The 22,425-nt window shown below is 43.5% G+C and overlaps 1 protein-coding gene across 1 annotated transcript in view; it reads left to right on the forward strand.

The window, feature by feature from the left end:
- The window catches only part of ZDHHC13 (zinc finger DHHC-type palmitoyltransferase 13), a 239,586-nt gene that overhangs the window by 89,001 nt on the left and 128,160 nt on the right, over positions 1–22,425 (forward strand). Inside the window, exons 4-6 of the mRNA XM_069221911.1 lie at positions 5,144–5,221; positions 9,146–9,290; positions 15,838–15,902. Coding sequence (XP_069078012.1) covers positions 5,144–5,221; positions 9,146–9,290; positions 15,838–15,902 — 288 coding nt within the window. The remainder of the gene's footprint in view (positions 1–5,143; positions 5,222–9,145; positions 9,291–15,837; positions 15,903–22,425) is intronic.

Here is a 22,425-nt window from a genome sequence, read left to right on the forward strand (position 1 = left end):
AACAGATCAGGCATCCAAACCCAGCATCGCTGAATCTAGCAATCTGGCTCCTGAAATCCTAGAATTCGGACATTTAAACCTCACCCAAGAATGTATGGAAGTCATAAAACAAGCTAGAAGACCATCCACTAGACACTGCTATGCAAGCAAATGGAAAAGGTTTGTTTGCTACTGCCATAATAATCAGGTTCAACCATTACACGCATCCCCAACGGATGTAGTGGGATACTTACTACACTTACAAAAGTCAAATCTGGCCTTCTCCTCCATAAAAATACACCTCGCAGCAATATCTGCATACCTGCAGATTACCCATTCGACTTCACTATTTAGGATACCTGTCATTAAAGCGTTTATGGAAGGCCTAAGAAGAATAATACCACCAAGAACACCACCTGTTCCTTCATGGAACCTTAACATCGTTTTGACAAGACTCATGGGGCCACCTTTTGAACCCATGCATTCTTGCGAAATACAATTCTTAACCTGGAAGGTTGCATTTCTCATTGCCATCACATCTCTAAGAAGAGTAAGTGAAATTCAGGCGTTTACAATACAAGAGCCTTTTATCCAGATACACAAAAATAAGGTAGTACTAAGAACCAATCCTAAATTCCTACCAAAAGTTATTTCACCGTTCCACTTAAATCAAACGGTAGAACTACCAGTGTTCTTCCCACAGCCAGACTCAGTAGCTGAAAGGGCACTACATACATTAGACGTCAGAAGAGCACTAATGTACTACATTGACAGAACTAAAGAAATTAGGAAAACAAAACAACTGTTTATTGCATTTCAAAAACCTCATAAAGGAAACCCAATATCAAAACAGGGTATAGCCAGATGGATAGTTAAGTGCATCCAAACCTGCTACCTTAAAGCAAAAAGACAGCTGCCCATTACACCAAGGGCACACTCAACCAGAAAGAAAGGCGCTACCATGGCCTTCCTAGGGAATATTCCAATGCACGAAATATGTAAGGCAGCCACATGGTCTACGCCTCACACATTTACTAAGCACTACTGTGTAGACGTGCTATCCGCACAACAAGCCACAGTAGGTCAAGCCGTACTAAGAACTTTGTTTCAGACTACTTCCACTCCTACAGGCTGAGCCACCGCTTTTGGGGAGATAACTGCTTACTAGTCTATGCACAACATGTGTATCTGCAGCAACAGATGCCATCGAACTGAAAATGTCACTTACCCAGTGTACATCTGTTCGTGGCATTAGTCGCTGCAGATTCACATGTGCCCACCCGCCTCCCCGGGAGCCTGTAGCCGTTGGAAGTTATCTTCAACATTTGTATATTTGTAAATATATTACTTAAACCTTAATTTGTACATACTTATAAATTCCTTTGCATGGGCACTATTACTAACACACACAACTCCTACCTCACCCTCTGCGGGGAAAACAATCTAAGATGGAGCCGACGCCCATGCGCAATGGAAGCAAAGAGGAGGAGTCCCTCGGTCTCGTGACTCGAAAGACTTCTTCGAAGAAAAACAACTTGTAACACTCCGACCCAACACCAGATGGCGGACTATGCACAACATGTGACTCTGCAGCGACTAATGCCACGAACAGATGTACACTGGGTAAGTGACATTTTCAATATTGTACACTAACTGGTGATAGTATAAAATGGGGATATTAGGTGAAGAGCGAAGAATTTAACTAAAATGAAATGCATCCTACAATATTCTCCAAACAAAAATGTGAAAATCATGTTTTAGTACAGTCGGAGACTGAAGCCGAAAGAAGGCAATGGGTGAGTTTGCACCCCAATTCCTTCTATTCCACCTTCTCGAAGCAGGTGGATTCACTGCCACAGTCGGCTTGACGGAAAGGCACTTCATAATCTGCATGGTGGGATCCTTGTCTGTACCGCTTTCTGACAGCTGATTTTTTCCCATGCCGCCAACACGGCACTCAGCGAATGGCTGGCAGAGTTGGCGGGACTCTGGCAGTCTCTTGTTCAGCAACCAGCCAACATCGTAATGCAGTGGGCGGACCACCAAGTTGGTGGCCGGGGAATCCAACACCATTTTAGTTGCAGTACCCTTTCTGACAAAGTCATAATCAGGCCTTAAATCTGTATCTGGGTGGTGAGCGATACTTAGTGAGCTGGATCTGGGTGGTGAATGTTAAAAAATGACCAAGGAGCAACTCCTTTTGTAGAAAGCAGGGAGGTAGCCCTGTGTCCTATGCTGATGCATTACTATCCACCAATACATGCTTCCATCTCATAACATCTGCTGTTCTCCCAATATCTCTTGTTTTATCCTGTGGACTTCTGAATTTGAAGAACAGGAGAAACAGGAATATGTCATCTTCCAAGAACCACCATGATACTTCAAGCTCAAGGACATTTCCACATTACTCAATAATAGTGTGAGTGAGTTTCAAACGTCAGAGAACGTCCAACAATTGTGTTTTTTTTTGTCTTATGTCAGGGATCAGTTACAAGAGGTGCAGCAGTGCTGATGAAGAAATATCTTCACTGATCACTGTTATAGCCACTAAATCTGGTAAAGCGGTGTTCCACCAAAATATTATTCTCATATTCTTTATTCAGGCTTTGGATCTTAAGACCTTTAAGCTGTAGAGTGACCTCCCCAAGCCTTTTTTTCTACTTACCTCCATTTTGTGCTGAAATTCATTTTTATTGGCCTTAGGGCTCTGTGCACCATTCCACTGTTATCCAGCACTAAATTGCTTGTGCTCACTCCACTAAACATGGTTTGATTGACTTACACCTGATTGGCATATTGAATTTACTATAAGTCCCTTGTTGTGTTGTATACCTTATATCACAGGCCTCTAAATTAAATGCATATTAGTGGGGCTGCAGTTACAAATGTAGGGCCCTCAGACCCACTCTCCAGTTAACTTTCTGGACTTGCGGAAGTACCCTCAGAAGACTACATGCTGCTGTGACTTGCTGTGCACTCTGCAAGACTGCTTTACTGTACCTGGAAGCACTGCTGTGCTGCCTGGAGCCTGCCTTAAACTCTCAGATGCCAGCCCTGCTCTTTCAGCCCTGCATTTTTACCTGAACCAAGGAGCGTCGTTGAAACTAAGAGAACCTGAGTCAAAAGGCGACAGAGGGAAAAAAAAAATCATACAGCTCATAAGCACGCTTAAAATGCATGCTGACACAAGAAGGTTAAATTAAAAGGGTCTGACAAACCGTAAAATGAAGCAAAAAAGCACGCTGATCATATGCAGTCCTAATGAAATAGTTGTTTAAGACCAGGTGGATTTGTCCTGAGTGTGGCAGGAACATTTACTTTTTAATTGTTATTACTGACACAACAAACTAGCTGCTCTGCAGCGTGGCTTAAAGTTTAAAAAGCACTATACCGTGGTCAACTCAGTCTGCTTAATAGCGCTTTTTAAAGCTTTAAGCTATGTTGTACAGCAGCTAGTGCCGCTGTGATACGTCTTAAAAATACATTGACAAAACCGATAGATTTCGGAGAGGCGAAGCCTATTAACTTTTGCAATGCTTATTTACTATCGTTTCCATTTCTTGAAAACTTTCCTATGCGTTGTGTCAGGTTAAGTTTGTAGAATATTAGTGTCTGTTGGGTAGACAGGTAAGGTAAAGCATCACCTTTCATTGTGGAAGCATTGAAGATCAGATAAGTTGATTGCTCTTCCGTTTTGCTTGTATTTGTTTTTCCTGAGTGAGTTCTCATGAGTTGTTTGGGGATGCAGCCTCAACAAGGATTTGGTTGGAAGATTGCATTGAGAGCCCAGTATAAATAAATGCGTGCAAAGCAAAATGGAAAAATTAAAACAACTTCTTTGGAAGGGAAATTGTAATACATATAATATATATCTTACCTTTCACAATAAAGCAATTAAGCACTTTCAGTGTGCTTCTTTCACTTATATTGCACAACTGGTCAGATGCTCATTACAAAAGAAGTTATTTTTCATTTGTTTCCATTATCGTTGGCCAATAATCCAAGAACACCTTGTCAACCACTTTTGTTAAACTAGTTTTTTAGTTTTGCTTACACAGCGCTTACATTGTGCTTGTTTTGATTTTCATCCGGCCTTTAACTAATGGCTGCACCCAGTTCATCCTTACTTTCAGAGTTCACACCTCGCTACTGATTTGTCACCATGTAATTATTTTGTTGCATAAATGGTAATTGTGGTATTTTTATGAGGGCTGCTCCTTATGCACTGTCAACAAAACACAATATAAACATCACGAAGTATGGACCACAGTGTGGTTGCCCACTTCACAATTCATAAGTAACACCACATCCTCTTTTAAACTAAAAGTTCCTAGACTAGCCAAATCTCAAAATAAATAAAGTAGGTTTGAAAATAAAGCAAAAACATGCTCCTAATAAAGGCGTAAAATGCGTGGTGGCATAGCAATATTTTTGATAATGCTTCATAGAAATGAAACAATTATTTTAAAGGCGTTGGAGGCAAAGATAAACAAAATAAAACATAACATAGAGCTGACAACAACAGTAGACGTGCGTGGTAACAGGGTGAGATTACATCATTGAAAAGCATGCTGTAAATGTGTGCAGCCAGATGCTTCACCATCCTATGATCCTGGACAGTGTCACTTAATCTCCTGGTTTTAATAAAAGAAGTTCCACCCATCAGCGTGGATAAGAATGAGTACTTACGCCACAGGATACTGATAAGAGGAACACAGTGCCATCTGGTTTTTGTTCTGTATTTTTTTTTTTTTTTTAACCGTTCTTCATTTTCATTGTAAATAGGTCAAATACAGCACCGGAGAGGCAATGAGGTTGAGTGTTTCATTACCATACTATGTGGGTTTTAAACTGCTGCCACTTTAGTATGTTATGACTGCTCTGTATCTTGGTGCTCGGAGGGCCAGAGGAGAAGGGGAATAGTATGGTTCTTCACTGGAGAGTGGTACAGTAGTGTGTCCCTAGGACACACAGGATACTGCTCAGTAATTGCTTGTCAAGATAGAACCCTAATGATAGTCCTCACAGGTCTGCAAGAAAGTGGTATGTGCCTTGTAAATGAACATAAAGCTGACCTTCTATAAATGTAAAGCTTTCTAGAGATAGACTAAAATGTTTATTACATTTATTTTTACCTACTAATATTTTTGCTTGTTTTCCACAGATATTATATTTCTAAAGGTGCAGTGGTGGATCAGTTGGGCGGGGATTTGAATTCTACTCCACTTCATTGGGCTATCAGGTGAAGTATTAAGTGTATAGAAATATTTATAATGACACTGCATCTGGATATCTGGCTTGGCAGCAATGTTTACGCCTGTGATGCACTGGAATAAATATGGTGTAGTAGTTAGCTAAGCATTCGGTTGTTTAGAGGACAAGGATGAAACCCCCGGGGTTAATTTCTTTTAGGAGACATTTTATTAAAGATAAATTCAACTTCAAGGAGCGAATCTTATGTTTTACCAAAACTGTAAATAACTGATTTACTTCATGCAAAAATAATGAATGAAGTCCTACTACGCTTGTATCTCTCTGAATTGCTCTTTGGTAACCTCATCCATTCAGACTGGAGTTCACTATTGACTTGTGTATCCTATCCCACCTTTTGTTGTTTAGAGTCTCATTAAACTCGCATCTATTTTTCTCAAAAATATGACTTCGAAGAAAGAGCCGTCACTACCATGAAGAGGCTGCATCATTGTGAATAGGGCAGGCTTCAGCAGTTTCCTCGCTACAGACTCGTCAGTGTGCTAGGCTTCTGATGTGTGAGCGCAGCTGGATAGCACATAGGTGGTCGGTGAAGCTGCTTATGTTGCTTTCTTTTTGCAGTGTGGCTCCATCAGACTCTTCACTGACTGTCCACCTGTCCCTCTGACTGCTAGTGGACTGCCCTGTTTTGCAGATGTATTGCTGCTTGTCTGTTTGAATTATGAGTGACACAGTCAACCTGATAGAATTGGCTCTTCTTCGGTATTCACTATGGGGTGGCCCATCGGGGATGCCCACTAGGAACTGCCAGAATTTGGAGGATGTACACTGAGGCTTAGCAGGCTTCCAGGCTCAATCATACTGCTGCGGTGAGGAGTGTGAGTAAAGATTGGTGTGAGATCTGTGATACTCTTCAGCCCAAACTGGCCAGGTCATACTTGTATTGTAGCTAGGCGTATGCATCCACATTGAGGTTGTACGGCCGTCTGACCCAGACCAGTGCACCCTGGCATGACTCCTCTATCTCTCCACACTTCCCAGATAGGATCATGATGTACCGTCTTCCCTTCTCTTCTCAACACACTCCCAGTATTCTCCAGCAGTCACCTGGCTGGATCCTCTTTTTTTTGGTGGTAAGCCTGTGACACAAAGAAAGAAAGAATGAGTGAGGCAAGGACGATGACTAAAGTGTTAAGGAAACCTCAGGATTTTTTGAGGACTCAGTGAGGACACCAGGGAGGAGGCAAAAAGCATTGAGCACTGTCCCCTGGGGGGTGCTGGGGTACAGGGCATCAGTGATAGGGATGAAATACTAGTAATAATCAAGAAAATTAGGGGATAGAAAAAGTAGGCTCATGGCAGGGTCATAAGACGAGGGCAAGTGAAGGAAGACAAGAGCCCTTGGACTTCCGGAAGCACATAGCACATACATGTACAGCAATTTCTTGTAGACACGCATGTTTTAAAACTAAAACTAAATTCTGCACACTATGGAGAGTCTCAGTAGAAATCACCAGAACAATGAGTCAAAGGCATGCTGCACCATGGCATCAAGACCACAAACAGTTCAACATGAGGGGGGCCCCTGGTTGCCCAAACTTGTGACATTTCGAAAGACTCTGCAGACTAAACTACTGATATACTTGGTGAGATGCCACAGCCCAGAGTCACCACAGAAAGACTCTCTGGAGATCTTGGTGGCCTTTGAAAGCTTGAAACCCAGTGAGGCAAAATGTTAAGATTCAGCAGAGAAAGCTAAAATAGTCAATCAGACAGCCTAGAGCAACAAAGAAGAGGGCCTCTTTCCAGCCACTCAACCTATGTCACCTGCTAACAATCCCTCTTACAATCCCATTCACGGGTAGGAAAGCAGGACACGTCTACAGATGGAGGCAGTGTAGATCCCAGTGGCAGCAGAGGTACAAGAAATCCAGAGCCTATCTAAACCATTTCTGTTGGAGCCCGAAGCAATGGTTTATGAACTCGCAGGTGGCAAAAAATAAATTAGCTATCAGTCAAAAACCTAAAATTAAATTCTGCAGCTAGCATAAGGGTTTCATCAAGTGAAATGCTAAAGGTACACACTCCCTTTGAAACATTGGAGCTCTTATGTGGCACACCATTGGAGAAGCTCAGTTTCACAGATTATGCACAGGGCAGAAATTAAATATCCACATATGCAAAGACCCCTTTGTAACTGTACCTTAATGCCTAACTCTCAGTACTGGATGAGGAGCTCCAGGGGCTATCCCTATCCTCACCAATACCTTCCTTTCTTCACAGGAGTCATTTTTTAAAAAGTAGGCAGAGGTCCATCGGATTCCTTACCGCTTGCGAATGAATAACCACCAGTTTGAAACTGGTGGTAAAATATTACTGTTTTGAGACTAGAATTTGGTCGCAGAACAGTAATACATACCATACCGTTTCAGTATTTGGAACGGACACCCTAAACACACCCCTTCTATATACCAAATCACAAAAGCAAAATGCGATTTGGTAACAAGTTACCGAATTGCATTTCGCCTTTTGTACATTGGAAAATGGTTTGTACAGCTGCCCCAAAGTCTTCAGAAGAATAACAAGCATTTGTAATGCACTAGGGTCTCGCATTTCTCGGAGTTACAGCTATTAGCAGTTGTAAACTCCCAACCGGATTTTTCTTTCCACATTGAAAGAAAAAAACAGCTTGATCGCGCTGCTACAGTTCACTCTTAATGAAACCTATTGGCAAAAGTACAATTATCTAAGTAACCGGCAAAAGTGCAATTAACTATGTAACGGGGTCGATGTTGTGCAAAACGCTTGACTTCTGACAAGCGAGATCGCGCTGCGAACAAAAGATAAAAAGTAGTCCACAAACATGACGGGAAACAGCGAGCCTCGCATGTTTTCAGTACTTGGTTGCTGCGCAAGAGGAGAGCTAACCACTGGAAAAGGCATGACCTATGCATGCCTTCCACTAGTAAAAGCAAGCAGATCTCAACCGGCAAGCCCACGAACCAATGAAAGACACTGACGTGACGTCAGCAAGGCTCCGAGCCCTTTTCTGGCTCCTAAAGCGTCTCGCAAGTGAAGCGCATGCAACGCAGGTTCAACCCTAAAAAGGATGCTTCAACAGTATTGCAAATGGCTTTTTGGCCGCAAAAAATATTAGAAAAGCTTACTATTTGAAAAAGGAGAAGGATGTGGTTTTAATCTCACCTTTTGTGCATAACATCTCTGGCTCTCTGATATTATAATTTAGGGCCTGATCAGATTTTGGCGGACAGGTTACTCTGTCACAAACTTGATGGTTATTCCATCTGCCGTATTACAGTTTCCGTAGGATATAATGGACTCGTAATATGGAGGATGGGATATCTGTCACGTTTGTGACAGAATACCCCCGTTTGCCAAGATCTAAATCAGGCCTTAATCTTTCATTTCACCAGCCTTCATTCTCTGTTTCTTCCCCCTTCTCAAAAACTTTCCCCCCACTTTTAATTGTTCTTCCCTTAGAGTTTGAGACCATACTCACTGTTAATCCAGCCTGGCTTATTCGCTATTCCAGCTCAGATGTAGCCATTTTGGGAACTAGTGCTAGTCTGTGCAGTGGTCTGTCTAGGAGATGATTATGGTGAAGTATTGGAAGTCAAGGTGGGTTGGTAACAGTTGGGACGTAGCCTCTCATAGTAAGTTTTCCTTCAAACACTTTTCTGATAAAAAAATAAACTCTCAAAGTTTATTTCTCACAAAAGGTTTGTAGCAAAAGACCTGATAAAGTTTTGACTTAACTACCAGCATGCACCACAATAGTTCATTGCTCTGAAATATTTATCCATTTGAGGGGAGATGTGTTTGGTGCATATCTGTTTTTAGAGTGGTTGGGTGTCAGTTGCAAGATACTGCTGCTGTCTAATAATGTAAATGCCTTATGATGAAGGATAAAATTATTATTCCTTATTTATTTTAGACAAGGACATCTCCAAGTGATAATACTGCTGCTTCAGTATGGGGCAGACCCCACTCTCATTGATGGCGAAGGTTACAGCGGTATACATCTTGCAGTACTATTTCAGCACATCCCTGTGATTGCATATTTCATATCAAAGGGCCAGGTAAATTTTATATCTTAACATGTAGGCATGCATTTTTATGTTTTGATAATAATGCTTTGCAATTTATTTAGCGTGCAAATTTATTTTCAGCAAATTGGGAAATAACTCTTAAGAAATTGGCTACATTTCTAATACATAATTCAGTAAAATAAGCCCAGTTTGTTGTGCTTTTAACCTGCAAAGCCAGTTTTTGCAGATGTTTTCTTGCATATTCACATTCTGAAAAAGATTAAGGTCTCATGTATTATTGGTGGGTCATATCACAGATGCAATTTTTGCATACCCTCTGCAATATAACCCCTGCATCTTCTTAGCAGGAGCAGATGTACTAACCCATCTCTGCACAAAAAATACATTTGTGAGGATGCAACAAATACTTTCCCATTAATGTTAATGATGCAGGGATTCCATCTGCAGTCCCATCAGAACGCCTTCAGATTCAGTAATGGAAGGCTACAAGAGATAGCAGATCTCCAGCATTCATGATGTACAACATTGCACATAGTTACATCTGTCTTTTAGAGATAACCCGCCCTTTAAAAATAAAAAAGCATGACACACAGGTGTTGTCATTGGGTAGAAACACACAGAGGTCACCTAACAGCTATTTGCTCCACACAGTGCCCATGGCCTGCATTTGCAAAGTGAAAGCTGTGCATGACCTGTCTGAATCATCCAGGTGGGCACAACTGAAGGATTGTTTTTCAAGGAGTGCCAAATAAATGTAGGAGTTCAGGAGAATTTGGATACTACCAAAGATTAAATTTCAATTCAGCGTTGTCAATAAAACACAGTAAACTGATATAGAGACATACTTCTAAACATTATTTTTCTTCACTAAAAGTATCAATCAATCAAATTTCTTAAGCGCACTAGTCACCCGGTAGGGTCTCAAGGCGCTGGGGGTGGGGTAATTACTGCTCTAGAAGCCATGTTTTGAGCTGCTTTCTGAAAGTTAGGAGGTCCTAGGTATTGCATAGGTTGGTATGGAGGGAGTTCCAGGTTTTGGCGGCGAGGTGGGAGAAGGATATGCCACTGGAGGTGGTGCGTTGGATGCGGGGAGACTGTTGTGAGGTCAGCAGAGCGGAGCTGTCGAGTTGGGTTGTGGAAGTTGATTAGTTCGTCATGGAGGGCTTTGTGAGCGTGGACAAGGATTTTGAAAATGGTCTTTTTGTTTTTGTTGATGGGCAGCCAGTGTAGGGATCTGAGGTGGGCGGAGATCTGTTTGTGGCGAGGGAGGTTGAGGATGAGATGTGCGGCTGCATTCTGGATGTGCTGGAGTTTTCTCTGAAGGTTGGCTGTGGTCCCTGCGTAGAGGGCGTTGCCGTAGTCCAGTCTGCTGCTTATGAGGGTGTGGGTGACCGTTCTTTTTGTTTCTAAAGGAATCCATTTGAAAGTCTTGCATAGCATGCAGAGGGTGTTGAAGAAGGAGGATGATACAGCGTTGATTTGCTGAGTCATGGAGAAAGATGAGTCCAGTATGATGCCAAGATTGCGTGCGTGGGTGGTGGGTGTTGGGGGTGGGCCTCCAAGAGTCGTTCCATGCAGTCTTGTTGGGACCAAAGATGATCTCGTTTTTTTTTTTAGTTCAATTTGAGGTGGCTTGCTGTCATCCAGTTAGCGATGGCGAGGAGTCCGGCGTGTAGGTTATTCTTGGCGGTAGATGGGTTCCTCGTGAGGGAGATGATGAGCTGGGTGTTGTCAGAGCATGAAATGATGGTGAGGCTGTGGGGGCGGATAATGCTGGCGAGTGGAACCATGTAGATATTGAAAAGGGTGGGGGTGGGGGTGGGGCTGAGGGAGGATCCTTGGGGGACCCCACAGATGGTCTTGGTGGCTGTAGACCCGATAGGAGGGAAGCGAACTCTTTGGGTTCTTCCGGAGAGGAAGGAGGTGAGCCAGTCCAGGGCTTTGTGGCGAATTCTGGCGTCGAAGAGGTGTGTGCGAAGGATTTGGTGGCATACAGTGTCGAAAGCTGCGAAGAGGTCTAGGAGGATGAGGGCGGCTGTTTCACCCTTGTCCAATCTGGTCCTGATGTCGTCTGTGCAGGCGATGAGGGCTGTATCTGTGCTGTGGTTTTTGCGGAATCCAGACTGGGAGATGTTGAGTATGTTGTTGTCTTCCAGGAAGCGAGACAGTTGCTTGTTTACTATCTTTTCCATGACCTTCGCAGGGAAGGGGAGTAGAGAGATAGGTCGGTAGTTTGTGAGGTCTTCAGGGGCTGCTTTGGGTTTTTTGAGAAGAGCGTCGACTTCGGCGTGTTTCCAAATATCTGGGAAGGTTGCGGTCTCGAAGGAGCTGTTGATGACGGCCCGGAGCTGGGGAACGATGATTTGGCTGGCCTTGTTGAAGATGTGGTGGGGGCAAGGGTCTGTAGGGGAGCCTGAGTGGATGGAGCTCATGGTTTTGCCGGTTTCTTCATCATTGGTGGTGGTCCAGGTGCTCAGTACGTTGGTGCGGCAGGGTGCTGTGGTGTTGGCTGTATCGGTGGTGGTGGTGGATGATGACGATATGAAGCTGTCATGTATGTCTGCGATCTTGCGGTGGAAGTAGTTGGAGAGGGAGTTGCAGAGGTCTTGGGAGTGTGGAGGGTCGGTGGCGCAGGATTTGGGTTTGGTGAGTTCTTTAATGATGGCAAAAAGTTCCTTGCTGTTGTGTGCATTGTCGTCTATGCGTTCTTTGTAGAAGGATCGCTTGGTGCTCCGGATGAGCTGGTGATGTTTGCGCATGGCTGATTTGAGGGCAGAGAAGTTGCTCACTGAGGGTTCTTGGCACCAGGCTTTCTCAATTTTTCGGCATTCTCGTTTGGAAGACTGAAGTTCTGCACTGAACCAGAGGGCTGTCTTGTTGGTGCGGGTGTTGGGTATTTTGAGTGGGGCGAGGGAGTCTGCGCATGCTTCTAGCCATCGTGTGAGGTTGAGGGTGGCGGCGTTGGGATCGTTGGTACTGGGAGGTAGAGCTTGTGCGAGGTGGGAGATCAGTTGTTCTTTTGAGATCTTGTTCCACGTGCTGTAGGGAGTAGGATGTTGGTGGTGGGTGGTGGGCTTCAGGAATGAGCAGTGGACGCAGTGGTGGTCAGTCCAGTGGAGTTCTGTGGTGTGAGTGAAGGCGATATGGCTGCTGGAGGAAAAGATGGCGTCTAGCGTGTGCCCGGCTGAGTGGGTGGGTGAGGTGACCAGTTGCTTGAGGCCGAGGTTTGCAAGGTTGTCCAGCAGGGCAGTGGAGTTGCAGTCGTGGGTGCTCTCCAGGTGAAAGTTTAGGTCACCGAGGAGTAGGTAGTCTGTGGAGGTGAGGGCGTGGGAGCTGATAGTGTCGGCGATGGTGTCACAGGTAGGGGGGATGTGGGGTCCTGGTGGTCTGTAGATGAGGGTTCCTCTTAGGGTGGTGTTGGCATTGATGTGTACCTGAAAGTGTAGGTGCTCTGCGGTGTCTAGGGTGTCATTGGTGTTGGTGGAAATCTTGATGGAATTTCTGTGTATTAAGGCCATTCCTCCTCCTGGTTTTGTGATACGGTCTCTACGGGTGATTTTGTATCCTTCTGGGATGGCTATGGCCATGTCGGGTTCCGATGAGGAGTTCATCCATGTTTCAGTGAGGAAGGCGATGTTGGGAGAGTTTGTTGTAAGTAGGTCCCAAAGCTCGATGGCATGCTTGTGGACGGGGCGGGTGTTAAGGAGGATGCAGTTGAGGTGATTGGGGTGTTTGGTGATGTTGTGGTGCTTGTTGGTGTGAGTGCAGGAGAAGTGGCATGAGTGGCATGTGAAAGGTCCGTCGGTGTGTCTGGGGTTGGCCTGGGTGCAGGCGGTGTGTCTGCCGTGGTTGAGAGCAAGGAGCTCTGTGGAGGATTAGTGGTCGACTAGGGGGACGGGCGCTGGGTGCGGTCTAGGCACGGACGTGCACAGATGGGTTTTCCTCTGGCGTGGCTGCCATTAAGAAGGGGAGGCGGGAGGGAGGAGCAGCTGGGAGGCAGAAGGGAGTGGCGAATGGGGGCATGAGGGGGGTGGGGCTGCAGGGGACGCAGCGGCAGGGTCGGAAAAACCGGCAAGTGACTGATTTGAAAATGGGCAAAATCACAGAGAGTAAAACAAAGCAGAGCCAAAAATGGGCACAGGTAAAGTCAAAAACAGTGCATAAAACGAAATACAAATTACAAAAACGAAATACAAAGTACAAAGCACGCTAGATACACATACCACTAGGTACCAGGGATGAGGCGCAGGCGGGTGCCTGCGGGTGGTGGAGGGCCTCGAGCTTCCTTCTGCAGTAAAGGCGGGGTCAGGGGCACAGAGGCAGGCTGGTGGAGCCGTCTGCCATGTCAAGTGTACTCCTGGCCCTAAGGCAGGTCAGGGGGGTCACACTCTGCACCACGCAGCGGCCGCCATTAAGAAGGGGAGGTGGGAGGGAGTGGCCAATGGGGGCACGAGTGGGGTAGGGCCGCTGGGGACGCAGCAGCAGGGTCGGAAAAACTGTCAAGAGCCAGATTTGAAAACAGGCAAAATGAGAGAGTCAAATGATTGGGGCTGAAAATGGGCACCGTTAAAGTCAAAAACATTGCATAAAACGAAATATGAATTACAAAATCTAAATACGACTTAGAAAAACGAAATACAAAGTACAAAGCACACTAGATACGCCTACCACTAGGCACCAGGGATGAGGCGCAGGCGGGTGCCTGCGGGTGGTGGAGGGCCTAGAGCTTCCTTCAGCAGTAAAGGCGGGGTTAGGGGCACGGAGGCAGGCTGATGGAGCTGTCTGCCATGTCGAGTGTACTCCTGGCCCTAACGCAGGTCAGAGGGGGTCATACAAACTCTCGTATAATGATGCCTATACACTAGGGCAAGCAGAAACGAAGCATGGAAAAAGGCACTAGATAAAAAATATGATATTATTATTAGTGTTTGAAAATTCTAGATGAAAGACATTTTTGATATAACAGTAGTGCTGGCCCTCTGTAGGGCATGTAGGGCATGCCATTCTCCGTGCAGTGTGCCCATTACTATGAAATGGTATAAGCCGGCATCAACAGTTGGTGTGTCACAGTTTGGATACAAAGTTCTTGTATATAATGTGGTTTGCAGCTCTAAAGAGATTCAAGAAACTTGAGCCTGATTTAGAGTTTGGTGGAGGGGTTACACCATCACAACTGTGACGGATATCCTGTCCGTCAAAATCTAAATCCCATTATATCCCTTGGGATTAGATTTTGGTGGACGGGATAGCCTTCACCATTGTGATAGAGTAACCCCTCCGCCTAACTCTAGTGCAGGCCCTAAATGCTAAACTCAACATCAGATTTAACCAACATATGTTGACATAGAAATGTTACAGCACAAAAAGTTAATTTGATAGTACATATTGATTGGAATAAGGATTAAAGTAGGGAGAATTAATGTTCCAGCAGCAACAAACACAACAAAATTACCCTTTCACTTAATTTACGGGAACACAGGTTATTCAGGTCAAATGGTATCCTTTGGTTGCACCTGAGAAGAACAGCTTAACTTCTGTAAACTTCAGTACCTCTTAGGCCGTTGCCTATATGAAATGACAGCTGTGAAACGTACATTCAGAAATATGTAAAATGCTACCATACATCCTATTGAGAACCTTCAAGACCCTGGCATTTCTCACCTATTGTATGAAGGCAAACCTCATTACTTCTCTAATGTTGGAAAGAGTAGGAACCAGCACTGTCCTTTAGGAAACAAGATGAAAAGATTGTGAACGTGCATGTTTTGAGCTTGTGCTTTAGCATTAATCAATCATGTACAGGCTGTTTACACAAAACTAAGATCATTCGTCAGCTTATGCTGCTTGTTTGGTACATGTTACAGTTGCTCGCAGGGCAGCTGTCAGCAACTCAGTCGTGCTTTACTAAAGCATCATGTAAAACAAATTAGCAATGTTGATAACACTTTCATGGTTATGGCTGGTCATTTAGTGCAGTTGACTCTGTGGTGTGTAATCAGGAACCCGAGTAAGGAGATCTGATTTCTGAAATTCACACGAAAGAATGGAGAATGTTGCAGCCACTCGCAAACCCTTTATGAACCGACCCCTTTCAGAGGAAATGTGCTAGGGGATATGTTAAGATATCACATTTCATATTACATAGTTTATACTGGTGCCATGCAATTATATACAGTTGGATATAGTTCTGCTCTGCAGGGTTTGATACAAAATATTTTATCAAAAAGCATTTTGGCAATACTTTTACATAAAGTAACTCATAACCTAAAGGTAAGATTAAAGTTACATCTGTGCCAAAAACAGCAACCATGGTCAAAAACAAGTGAAAAATGTTTTTAGTTATGTTTCGCTGTGGTACAGCGCGAGTGAAAATATTTTATAAATAAGTTAGCGCATGCATGAACCACTGTATTATTCTGTCTGCTCACTTTCACGGAAAATGTGCATCACAAACCTTGTTCTTCTGATTTGTCACCTGAGCTCCCTTTGTGTAGTAAAGGAGTGACAAAGGTATAATAATTGAACTTCTTGGACGTATCTAATTAATAAACTAATAATTAATACATTTTCTCTCCAGAGCATAGATACACCAGACTTACATGGACGAACACCTCTAATGCTGGCTGCAAAACAGATAATTGGGTATGTAATACTTTTAATTGATTTGCAGAGTGCCCATTTGTAGATTGACATTTCTTCAGTCGGAAAGGAAGGAAAGAAAGCATATGGTCGAGTGGCTTTCTATAAAGCCATGTACAAATATATTTTTTCTATAGAACTGAATTCTATGGTCGTTTTTCTGTGAGTCTTGAAGGCTCACCCTTTGTTAATGAATCAAAGAGGAAGGCACTCCCAGTAGTGACTGACTGGGGTGGAGTGAGAGGGGCCAAAGGTAGAGCTGGGAGGGCCTACTCCACAGCGGTCAATAACTACGTCTGACTGCCCTCTCCCTTGGATAGTACTACTGTTGTAAAATTGACCCTTAAAATTTGGGGTGAAATTCACAAAATTTTGTTTTTCATCGGACTACTTATTGTAAGGTTACAAGAAGCATGTCTGTTGCATTTGTGTGGGATAAGCCATTTTAGTCCCATTGAAATGCGTTGTAGTGAATGCCTGGTTTTGAGGGCCACGAAAAGGAACAAACCCAAAGCGTGATGAGTCACAATGTAAATCATTTATTGGTGGTATCATACTAATTTTAGTAATTGTAGTGGATTCCAAGGTGGTTTTACACTGCAAAATGCTGATCCTTTGCTGGTATTTGCTCTCATGGTTTTCCCGTAGAAGTTATGAAATGAGTTGCAGAATCTAAAATGAGAATTCATTTTCTTCAAACAAACAAATATCTTCCACAGCCATGTGCGAAACAGGTCTGACATGTTTAGTGAAGAATGCAGTTCAAATGGCAACACCAACATACCAGTCTGTTAGTTGATTGATTATTTTCAGTGATGTACTTCACCAGCTAGTTCTGATGAACAACTAGAACACGAACAGCCTGTAATCATAATAAAGTGAAGCAGTCCGGAGTGACATGTCAGAGCTCTAGAACCGAAAGCATTTCCTACATAGGGGACTGTAGTAAATGAGATACACAAGGGTTTTAATTTTGACCTAGAAATTATGGTTAGTTCTGTGAAAAGCTAAAATGGGGGCACATCTTTCTATAATTCTTCAAATATTTTTCTCATCCATGTCAGAAACACCATGTCCAACACCAGCAACAGTCTGTCACTTACCTCCTCGGTGATCTGCTGTGCTGGAGCAGGCTGAAGTAAATGAGCATTGAGCTGTTAATGCAGATATGAAACCAGCTGATTTAAAAAAAAATATGTGATTTAATTGGTAGGTTTTTAGTCATTTGAGGCACAACCATTCCTTGACACCAATATGACTCTTTTTTGCTGCCTTCTCATTTGGTTGCGCATGTGAGGTGTCACTTCCTGCTCTTTCTATGGCGCCTGGATGAAATACACATTGATGAGGGTTAATTAGTGTCTGTCCACTGCTCGAGCTGTGATTGAGGTCCAGTTTTGTTTTTTTTGCATTTTTACATTGTGCGCACTCAACCGACCTTATTGGAGCGCTTTATATGAGCACCGCTAACATTAAACATGTTCACGTTTATTTACGAGTACATGCACATGGGCATAGACCATTTTTCCTATCTGAACACATCTGTACAGTGAACATCGTGCTACACTGCATGTCTACGTTTTCTTTCATTATACTGCATGAATGTAGTAGCTGGCAGTATGCCCTGTAAATGTATACATGCTTCTGTGTTTTGTAAGCACAAATACACAAGCTAATCAAAGAGTCCCAGGAATACGTTAAGGTAATCATATGTCCACGCCATACAGGAAATCAAGATTACGTGCATCCATGAATACACGTAGAACATCGGGTCGCACTCACACAAGTCCTTGCTTACACCCACCCCTCACTCAAGCAAATCCTTCCCACCACCAACTGGATGTAGTCACTAACTCAGCCACAAGGTGTGTGCAGGACTAAAAGCTCTAGTGGGAAGCAAACAGAGTCTCTGAGGAGACTGTGGTTGAATCTAGGAAGGGGCCCTGCACACAAATAAACATATAAAGAAAGGTGCAATGGCACATACACTACTTTAAGCATGTGTACGTTTGAATAACTGTGTACCTGTAGTGCCTTTGCACAAACAATGTCATTCTGCTGTTTGAAAAACAATGTAGAAAATACACTTACACTGTCCAAGTCAATAACCTACGAATTTGTCTGTACATTTAAACAAAATAAAGCGGGTGTGGGTGAAGCACGTTTCTGGTCTATGTGTAAATGTTACTGCACATATTGCAAACAAGTTGCCTCTAGCAAATAGGTGCATGGGCTCCTTTTTATGAAAATTGAATTGGTGTCAGAGAGATTTAAAACTTACAGCGTTTTAGCACAGTAAAAGGCCATTGCCTAGTTGAAATAGAAGACGTCAAAACATATGTTCCTACTTCCTTCACAGGTGCCATTATGTGTACAAATGAGTAAGATTAGAAGGCCAAACGAGTACAATGAATTTTGCCTTTAAACCAACAAGGAACCTAAAAACATGAATGAAAATATATAGGATGGTCCTTTCATGCCATCTTGTTCGGTTCTTTTGACTTTACCAACAAGGCGACCTTCAACCTTGGCAAACAAATATGATCATATTGTCTCAAGGTATCTTATTATAAAATAGCTATGTAACCCATTAAATACACTTTACTGGAATTCTCTAAATGACATCTGATGACCTTAAGAAAGCCTCGCATTTGATTTTTTGCTTGTCTACTTTTTCTAATCTGCACCACAGTGCACTTTCGAGGTGTACTGCTTGATCAAGCATGTCAGTTTTTACCATTTTGTGTAACATGCAATCTGAAATGTAATAAATGCGTTCTACAAAAGTACTTTAACACCTTCACCTCAAGTTCTAGCTTACACAGTGTCATTACAATGCTGCACACATAAGCCCCATCACAATAGCGTATAAGAAACTGTTGGGCAAAAATCATATCAAATTAAATCAGAAGAATTTATAAAGCGCACGGCTACTCGTGGAGTGTCCCGGCACTAAGCAGACTAAAAACTGACCAGAGCAAGGGCCAGCTTAATGGTACGCAGTTTAAAGCAGCCATGTTTTGAGATTACGTTTGAAAGCACGTTCGTCCTTCATGGTGCGTAGGTCCAAAGGAAGGGCATTCAAAGCCTTGGCCGCAAACAGGGTGAAGGAGGTGCCACCCCATTTTTTCTTCTTAAATCTGAAGTGTTCATAGCTGGTAGATCAGGAGACCCACATAGGGAAGTTAGCATAATAAAGCTGGGACATGATGAGTGCATGAATGACCATCTTCTGAGTCTCTTCCAGGAATAAGTATAAACATCTCTTCGAAGTCCAAAGAGATGTTCTAAATCCCATGAAACAACATTGTAGTATGTCTTCAACACATTGTTCGCAAGACCATGCTGCGGACAAAAGAGCGATAGCATTAAACTTTTCCCTTTGAAGAACTAGTCTCTCCTTGAGTTATTGAATGTGAAAATGAACTCCCCACGTCCTGAGGGCTGTTGGATTGTAACCGCGCTTAGAGGAGGAAGGTTGTCGTACACATGTAAACTGCCCTTGAGGGTGATTGCGCCTTTTAACACCTGTCAGGTTGATTCCTAAAGAGTAATTTTCTAAAATGGATGTCTGATTGTCCAGCCACCTTTGTTAACAGTCTTTGGCTCTTGGTGCAACAACCTCTCACCTGATCCCCCACTCTGCTTCCTACTTGTCAATCCAGTGTCACCTGCTGCATAAATTATTGCCCTCCAGAAAATAAAAGTACAGGTCCTAAAGCTGGCCACCGGCCCTTCAGCACTGCTTCATGATAGGGTTGCACAGCAGCTGCTGAAATTTGGGTTGAAACTGTGATGAGCTATGAATCGTATGGGCCAAAATTGACCAGCCAACTTTAATAATTCCAGTTAAAATTAATAATTTCAATAAATATTCTTTTTATTTTCCTGTTATAAATTTTGCATTTAAATTGTACACAAGAGCCTAAGCTTGTTCTGTCACTGATTTTGTTTTTATCTTTATTTACGTATATGTGCACACAAAAACAAATATACCATAATCAAGAATAGCAAGTCTGCACAAAAAATGAAAAAAAACCGCTAATTAGTCTGAGACAACATGGGTGGTTGCCCCAAAATTGTATTTCCCATTTAAATACCCATAGGAATGTTCTGCTCTTTGCTACAGTAAAAATACTGGAATAGATTCACACCAAATATAGATTTTAAGGTAGTTTATGATAGAGATTTCTAACTGCAGATACCGCACCTTATACATTTCTTCCAGTGGCCAGACTGGAACTGGGAACTTTTCAGCAATTCCATCACACACCGACAGATGAGGTTATGTGGCTCTTTGTGGAGTCTATCCACTCCTAACATGACATTAAGGCTCCCATATATCTGCCACCTCCGGACTGCCATAAGAAGAAGCAGTCGAGGTTGCGGACGCACTTTCCTTCCAAAGACTTCTGCATGAACAGACCTCAGGCAAGTAGAAGATATCCCAAAAGAACTCGAATCATGGGTCTCTGTTGTCCCGCAATTTGCATGTACCCGGTACCTCCAGACCGCAGAGCCTTTACACAGAATGGACTCCCGCAGACTTCCTGCACACGCTTTCCCTTGAGTGGACTGCAACAGCAGGCGACCTCCGCCAGGCTGCAGAGAAAATCTTTAATACTCCACTGGATCCTGCTGGAACACCCTCTGAGGTTAGCTACCTGTCAGAAGGCACATCAGGGTATTTGTCCCCAATGCAGACAGACACTGCTGTACCCATGGTGGGCCACTTCCTTGAGCACGGCGCCACCAACTCTGGCTTCGCCACAGCAACACACCACGCGCTTGTTGCTACGCCACTGACCCGAGTCCAGACATTGATACCAACATCGCTGGACCTGGATCCGATAGATATGTCGAGTTCCAAAGCTCTTTCTTTAACACTTTGGACCACAGCAGTACACTTTTTCAAATCTAGACATATCCCACCAATATGGTGTTTATGATGGTGACAATGGGGACAAGTATGAAGAGGAAGCCTATTTGAGGACCTTCAGGATGCCAGTGGTCTGGATACCTCAGCAGACATTGGATTATTCTTCCGAACCTGGCCAAGAATACAGAAGACTCTGCATCCTTCGTCACAAATTTAAATTGGACAGAAGAGCCAAAGCTTGAGTATGTCTGTCCCTAAGTGTATGTATTTATCTTTGTGTATGTATCTGTGAATGCATAAACGAATGTAAAGTAAGCAATAACAGCAGGTCTGCACAAAAAATTTGTGTACAGTGGTCAGGAGGACTGCAAACGTCCTAGACCTCAGTCCATCAATGCAATAGGTAAAAATAAATGTCTTCACTGAGGTTCTGAACCCACATTAGACCAAGCAGGAACCTCTGCTGCCTTTTAATGAGGATCTCATTGACGTCCAGATGTGCACCTGGCAAAACTAGGATCATGCCCCCTAGTGAAACGTGAGTGGCAAGAAGACACAGGCTTGCTCTCAGTTTTTCTCCTCCAGCACCCCACCTGTAGAGCTTAGTGGTACTGTTGTTGATCAGCTTCCAGAACCCCAATGCTTTCCCTACTACCCCATCTGAACGAATAACCGAACAAATGGAAACATTCCTGACACTCATATTTTCCAGTGCCAATCCTGCCCTAAGGTCTGTAAACAATCGTGCCTCGTGGATAGGTAGATATGGGACAGGGTGGTGTATATTTTGCCAGCTGTTCCTGAGGATATCAGAGCAACCTTACAGCATCTAATGGTCAAGACAACAAAGTACACAATATGTTCAGGTCAGGACACTAGTGACTGCCTGAGCAGGACAGTCGGAACCAGTGTTGTGCTGTGGTGCCACGCATGGATTCGCTGCACAGGGTTTTCCTCTAACTTCCATCCGTCCCTAAAGCAGAGGTCTTCAAATTGGGGAATGGGCCCCGTAGGGGGACCTTAGGTGATCCAAGGGCGAGGGGTGGGGGGGGGTCACCAGGCTCTGGCCAAAAGAAGCATTATGCTGATAACAGGGATTTGTTTTAAGCTGAAATAAACGGGCAGAAGTAAACCGCTCTGTAATGGACCATCACTAGCATGTTTTGTCATTTATATCCAAGCTCGGAGTATGTGTCAAAAGGGAAGAGACTATAAATGCTCTTTAAATCCCCACCTGTAATAATCACACTGTGAATACCTTTACACTCTAGTAATGCCTGCCTGACCAGATTAGTATGTTTGGCATCATGTATTTCATTGCATTTTTAAGACAGTAACAGAACTTAACTTCAATGTTTAAATAAGCCTAGGCATATTTAAACATTGCCAATTTAATAAAACAATTGTGAAAAAAAGTGGAGGGGGGGGGCAGATGATTTGTTTCTCTATTTGGTGGGGGGCACAGCATTAAAAGGTTTGAAGATCACTGCCCTAAAGGGGATACCCTTTGACGGCTCTAGGCTATTTGAAGAAAAGGCTGACTTCACCTTGGAGAGATTTAGAGAGATCAAGGCTATTGCTTGCAATTTAGGCCTAGCTGAGCCTGCTTGACAGTTCTCACCACAACATCACCCCTTAAGAGAAATT

The sequence above is a fragment of the Pleurodeles waltl genome, chromosome 3_1 (genome assembly GCF_031143425.1).
Source record: "Pleurodeles waltl isolate 20211129_DDA chromosome 3_1, aPleWal1.hap1.20221129, whole genome shotgun sequence".
NCBI lineage: Eukaryota > Metazoa > Chordata > Amphibia > Caudata > Salamandridae > Pleurodeles > Pleurodeles waltl.